This window comes from Rhinopithecus bieti, unplaced genomic scaffold (assembly GCF_001698545.2).
Source record: "Rhinopithecus bieti isolate Rb0 unplaced genomic scaffold, ASM169854v2 scaffold_19037, whole genome shotgun sequence".
Taxonomy (NCBI): Eukaryota; Metazoa; Chordata; class Mammalia; order Primates; family Cercopithecidae; genus Rhinopithecus; species Rhinopithecus bieti.
Window position 1 is genome coordinate 136892 of NW_016809436.1, and position 6935 is coordinate 143826.

The window sequence follows — 6935 nt, forward strand, 5'->3', positions numbered from 1 at the left end:
AATATAAATATATAAAAATAAGTATATATAAATATATAGACATATATTACTGCATATATATTCAAGTAACATCAATTTATATGTATAGACTTATATATGTTTATATAATATATAATTTTATATGTATAAAGTAACCAATAATTACTCTCCACATTTTGCTTTGTATATTTATGTAATATATAATTTACATATGCATATAAATATATATGCAGTAAATGTATATATATATGCAAGTAATTATATATATACACACACATATACACATATGCATATTTTTTCTAAAGTCATTTATTTTGGCTAAATTCAACTTTTTCTCACAACTACTACCAGAAGTCTTCTGCATTTCATTTTTTCTAACTTAGGGGACAAGTGGTAATGGTAGTGAGTAGTGAAAATAAGGAAAAGGGCATTAAAATTGAGAGGCAGGAGATAAACTATCCTATCAATCAAGAAGTAACAAATATTTTAAGACGGACTAAATAAAATGGCCTAAATTTAAATATGGATTGGGATTTCCATTCTCTTGCAGATGCCCAGAACCAAAGAAGAGGTCTGCCTAGTTTTCTTCCTGGAGCTCCAGACCCAGACCAAAGCCTTCCTGCCTCATCTTCCAATCCAGGGAACCAAGCATGGCAGCTGAGTCTCCCTTTGCCAAGCAGTTTCCTGCCAACAGTCAGTCTCCCTCCTGGTCTAGAATATTTAAGCCAGGTGTTTTTATCTTTCTATTCCTACAGATATGTTCTACCCTTAAAATTAATACAAACTTTCTTTCTGACTTTTCAATCAAGGTTGAAAGACTTTAACCAATAATTTACTGAAGTGAAAAAAGCATTATAAATCATAAAATTGTAAAATATTAATTTTATTTATACTATTTTTAAAAGTGTGTCTTATTACTACTTTTATCTTCCTTATTTATTTGACAGAATGATGAGACTAAATATTTTTGATGGAGCTGTTTAGCATGTTTATCCACTTGTTCATTGATCAAGGTGTCAGCAAATTTTTCCTCAAGAAATTGTCTAATATGCCAGGCATGGTGGTTCATGCCTGTAATCCCAGCATTTTGGGAGCCCAAGGCACGTGGATAAGCCAGGAGTTCCAGACCAGGCTGGGCAACATGATAAAACCCCATCTCTACAAAAATTAGCAGGGCATGGTGACATTTGCATGTGGTCCCAGCTACTCAGGATGCTGAGGTGGGAGGATCACCTGAGCCCAGGAAGGTCAAGGCTGCAGTGAGCTGTGATCACACCATTGCACTCCAGATTGGGTGATAGAGTGAGACTCTGACTTGGAAAAAAAACAAACAAAAAAAAAAAGAAAAGAAAAGAAATTTTCTAATGTATCTAGTCACCTACAGCTATTTAAATAAATAATATTTGTCGAGTGCTTGCTATACTCGAGACATATATAAAGCATGAAACCTAGCCCCTGTCACCCAAAAGTTCTGCAACCTAAATGGCAAGACAAAAAAAAAAAAAAAAAAAAAAAGTTAATGCAAAGTGCATGCCTATATACAAATGATTGATAAGCACACTATTGTAATTTGTTCAGGTGGATAGAGGAGAGAGAGGTTCTTAAGGATCAAAGTACTTGAAAGAGACTTCAGCAATGAGCTGAGAGCTCAATGTCTTCCACTGAATCTCAAAAGGAGGACACAAATCCAAGAGAAAGCAGTTATAAAGTGAGCATTGTCTGCTGATACCACTGCATCTCCAGGCCAATTTGCTTAAAAGAGCATATTGCTATTGGATATAGTCACTGTTCCAGTCATTGTAGAGTAGGCAGGATTCAAACCTTATAATAAATCAATCAAAATATCACAATCTGAATTTTATGGCATATAAATAGCTATTGCTATTCGTGTATGTATATTATTGTTGCTTTTGTATTTTATCCTAAAAAAGATTAGAAGTACAATTACACTAATATTGAGATGTCAGCACATCTGCTGCAATTTTCAGCTTGTTTGGCATTCTTTCAAACTATAAAGTCTATCTCCTTTATCAAAATCAAATATCTGTGTTAATTCCCTTAAGGTACAAGAGATTTCTGTTATGCCTGATAGGGTGTAAGCTGAATGCAGCATATGTTCCTGGTAAAATGTTTATAATTGCGGATGCCTTCTCCAGAAACCCACTGGCAGACAAATGTACTTTAGAGACTGGAGAGCTCAGGGAGATATGTAAAAGAGCTGGAAACGTGAACCTACCATCTTCCATCTGCAGAAAGGATCAGCTGTAATAGCTGACTAGAGTTGATTAACTGCTGCAAGCTGTTTGGGAATGTTGTCAGACAAGGTTTTGCCAAGTATAAAAGTGATATACCAGTGCCAGAGGGCTGAGGTTTGATGATCACATATGGTCATCACATATTCTTCTTCCATTCATGAATGATGACACACCCGGAGCCAGATGCTTGACATGAATACATTTTTGTTACATTCAATAAGTAGAGATATGAACCCATTGGCTTTGGTTCTAAAATGGAATAAATTTTCCAAAAATATACCTTTGTTAATCGTTCCAAGAAAAGAAAAATATGCCACCAATTGTTGAACATTCTACTTCTAAAGAGAAAGATAATTTCCTCACTTTACACTAAAAGAACACTTATTTTATTTACTTTAAAGCTGTGCACATATAAAACCATGAATGAGCATTTCAAAAGTGTTATGCCATGAGTCTGGAAGAGGCACAATACAGAATGAATTTTAGATGATACGTTTTCTCTAAAAGTCACAAAAATCAAATAAAATAATGAAGGTTTGGAAATAGTACATTAATCAATGAATAAACAGGAAATATACAATAAATATCTTTCTAAATTAAAAAATTTAAATAAAATATTAAACATTATTCTCTTTTAATCAAGTCCATCCAATTACTATTGAGAATCTTGTTTCCATAAACAATTTTAAAATATACATATATGAGTGTTTAGCTATATAATGTATATTAAATCTAAGAATAAAATTGATAGATTCATTACAGATTAGATTTACATGTTCATACAGTCAATAATATTTTATTGTATAGTGTCAAAGTGCCAAAGAATAATTATTACAATTTAGTCACCTATATGTAAGAGTAATGAGGTAGTCTACAAAACATATAAATATCCAATTTATTTTGAAATACGTATATCAAATGGAATCATTGATACCTGTCAACTTGATTTTTTAAGAAAATTAATTATTAAGCCATACATCTAACCCTCTCATTGTATTTTCATTTCTACAGCTTTGATACTGAAGGAGTTAAGTTTTACTTGCCATGACACCTAAATGTATAATTCAATCTGTTTAAAGTTTTCAAAATTCCTAGTCTATCAATCAATAGAAAAGAATGAAAATGCACCTTTGGGCCATGGTTTATAAGTGGCTATGTGCTATTTAAAGAAAACTACAAGAACAACCAAAAACAACTCCCTCAAAGCCAGGAGATTTTTTCACAGAGAAAGCAAATCAAATGTTATTACAGAGGGTGGGGAGGGTCTAAAAGTAAAGAAAATATGAAAGGTATTCAAGTTTCATATTGTCACTTAAGATTTATTTCCCTTAAATTTAGCGTAGTGATGTCAGTATAGAAACAGAATAGAATGCATGGCAGAATTGATGGCCATTTACAAGTTCTGTGATCGTGGGCAAATTATTTAATCTCTGTGGGCTTGTTTCCTCACATTTAAAATTAATATTTATCTCTCCGAGTTTTTGTGGGGATTAAATCAGACACTGTCTAAACATCTAGCACAGTGACTACCTTATGGTAGTTATTCAATTTAAAAAGCTACTATTGTTGGATATTAGAGAGGTACTACTTCTTTTTCATTGTCAGGTGGATTTCAATTAATAGTTTCCAATTTCAACACTAAAACTTGATTCACGACATCAGTATTCAAATTACCTAAACTCCCACTTTATTCTTGACCACACAGATCTCCATTTCTAAGTTACTTGTGCATAGATCAACTGCTAAATAATAATGTACATCCTTGTTGAGGCTTACCACTCCATTTTCCTCAGAAGATAACAGAACTAATGCAGTACATTACTAAAGACTTGGTCAAGTATTTTTTTCTGATAAAAAGCTTTGTCATTATTGTTAATTTAGGTTTTAGAATATCTTCGATCATAAATTATTTTGGAAAATATTTTTTGTGAATCTTAAAATGTGGCCACACATATTATTTTATCAATAATAAGATTTAAATAGAGAAAATGATATTAGTTTTACCTTCACCTTAGGACATACAAAGAGAATGAGGGAAATCACGTAGCTTCAAATGTTCTGAGATTGTAATGTCCAATCAATACCAAATTTTAGCAATGACTGGTTAGTTTAAAAGTTACTGGTGAGTTTATTAATGCGAAGGGAGAATATGGGCAAGAAAATTTTAAGGTGGAATGAAAAATGAAGCATTAGAAAATACAATGATCAGCAGCATATTAAATGTTCATGCTTTTGCATTACTGGATCTTCAAGTACTGAATATCACATTGAAAATAAACACAAATAGGCCAGACACAGTGACTCATACCTGTAATGCCAGCACTTTGAGAGGCTGAGGTGGGTGGATCACTTGAGGTCAGGAGTTTGAGACCAGCCTGGCCAACACGGCGAAACCCTGTGTCTCTACTAAAAATACGAAAATTACCCAAGCATGGTGGCGAGCACTTGCAATCCCAACTGTTCAGGTGGCTGAGGCATGAGAATTGCTTGAACCCAGGAGGCGGAGGTTGCAGTGAGCCAAGATCGTGCCACTGCACTCTAGCCTGGGCCACAAAGCTGAACTCTGTTCAAAAAATAAAAATAAAAATAAAATAAGCACAAATAAATTTCTTTATAAGAACAGAACTTTCATATTTCCTTTAAGAAACAATTTGCATTGCAGACTTTTTAATTTAATAGTGATTTCTCAATTATCTGTGGATACTTTATCTCTGTAAATTAACTTTATTTTTAATTACATAAGTCAAATTTTGTAATGTATTTAGTGCCATAACATTTATTTGACTTAGATTGGTATTTTGTTGGCATCCGCAGGAACTCATTTTTATTTTTAGTCCATAGGAGAGTGTGAGTGAGAGAAAAATATATACAATAACCTTTCAGGTTTAACAAGTATATTCCATCACTGAAAGAAATGAGTTGCAGTTTGACAGAGTGATAGTAGAGGTAGGCAGAGGTTAAGAGGAGAGGCCAGGCATTCAAATCATTATTGTGTTGTTTCCTGTATTTAAAAAAAAAATGAATTATAAAACATCTTAAACATTATAATTCAGAGATTGTTTAAAAATCTTCACAAACTCTTGTTTTCAAGATCAACTCTAATTTTCTCATTATCGCAGAGTTAACGTGTAGTTCTGTCTCAGCCTCCTTTTTTTTTTTTTTTTTTTTTTTTTAATTGAGACAGAGTTTCCCTCTGGGGACCAGGCTGGAGTGTACTGGGCTCTTGGTTCACCGCAACCGCAACCCCCAGGATCAAACGATGCTCCCATCTCCGCCTCTCCAGTGTAGCTGGGACTAGAGGCGCACACCACCACAGTCAGCTAATTTTTGTATTTTTTGTAAAGACAGAGGTTTGCCATTTTGCCCAGGATGGTCTCGAACTCCTGGGCTCAAGCAATCTGCCTACCTTGACCTCCAGAAGTACTGGATTTACTTCTGGAGTAAATATAGGAACTGCGCCCAGCTCCGTTCCTATTCTTATTCTTGCTCAATGCTGCCTTGGAATTTTCAGGGTTCTTCTAAATTTTTACTTAAACAATAAAAATAAAAGTTACATTCTTTTGCATTATAAAATGTGAGATATTTTCAACTGTTTTCCTAATAGAAAGCATGAAAATCACCTAATTTTATGCAACGTAGTAAATAGGGTAATAGTAGTATCTCCAAAGGTTTACGATGTGATGTAATACTTTATTTCCTTTATGTCATCCTTTACAGTTAGACCTGATAATTATACACCAGCAGGTGGAGCTGCTTGGAAGTAAGTGCATTATATATATTATGCATTTATTAAAACTATTGAAAATATTTTAGTTTTCACAAGTTTCTTTACATCTAAATATGTTATAAACAAGAAAGTTAAATGTGTAAAATAGAATTAGATCAAAAAAGAGTACTAGGTCTTTTTTTAATAAAAAGCTAAAAGTAAAATTATTAGTTTTATTTAGATAAAATAGAAGCATAAAACTCTGAATCTTTGGTGATATTGCCATTCAAATTCTGACATTACAGCTACTTTAAAATAGTAAAACATATTTAATTGTTTCCATGGATGCTAATCATTTAAATTTCTTAATAATTTCAAAAATGGAAGTCGAGGTTTTGACTAAATAACAAAAAGTTATCAAAATAAAATGTTACTGTTTTATCATTTTTTCAGTGATTTACCAAATAGGAAAATTATTTAAGAATCTGCAAATTTACAAGCATGACTAACTGGATTCAAATTACTTGAGTATTTTCTGGTTTTAGTGCTCTACATTATTCCTAAATATATGTGAAAATTGAAATAGCTGGATAGCATACAACTTTAGATATATTACCAGCAAATATTTTAGACAAAATCACTATTATCACCATATGGTGCCAATAGTTCTATAACAATAATATAATTATTTTTGAGTTATAAATTATTCTTTAAAGCATTTGTCCTTTAGTGAAAAGCTACACTATATGTTCTCAAGTAGGTCATATATCTGGAATAAATATTAATTAATTATATAGCTTTATTCTCACTATTTACTTTTATTTCCATGGCTAAGTCCTACAGATTTAGAGCACAGAAATAAATTTGTGTGAAGAAGATACCATATACTTAATAAGTGATCAGACGTTGTATTCTTTTAATGACATCTCCCCTTTATTTAAAGTTATCAATACTAAGGAAAAAAATGTTTTTATAAAAAATTGTTTTTTTTTTTT

The 6935-nt window shown here is 32.3% G+C and overlaps 1 protein-coding gene across 1 annotated transcript in view; it reads left to right on the top strand.

The window, feature by feature from the left end:
- The window catches only part of PLSCR5 (phospholipid scramblase family member 5), a 38792-nt gene that overhangs the window by 4754 nt on the left and 27103 nt on the right, over positions 1-6935 (top strand). Inside the window, exons 2-3 of the mRNA XM_017889303.1 lie at positions 530-672; positions 5952-5994. Of these exons, the coding sequence (XP_017744792.1) occupies positions 530-672; positions 5952-5994 (186 nt within the window). The remainder of the gene's footprint in view (positions 1-529; positions 673-5951; positions 5995-6935) is intronic.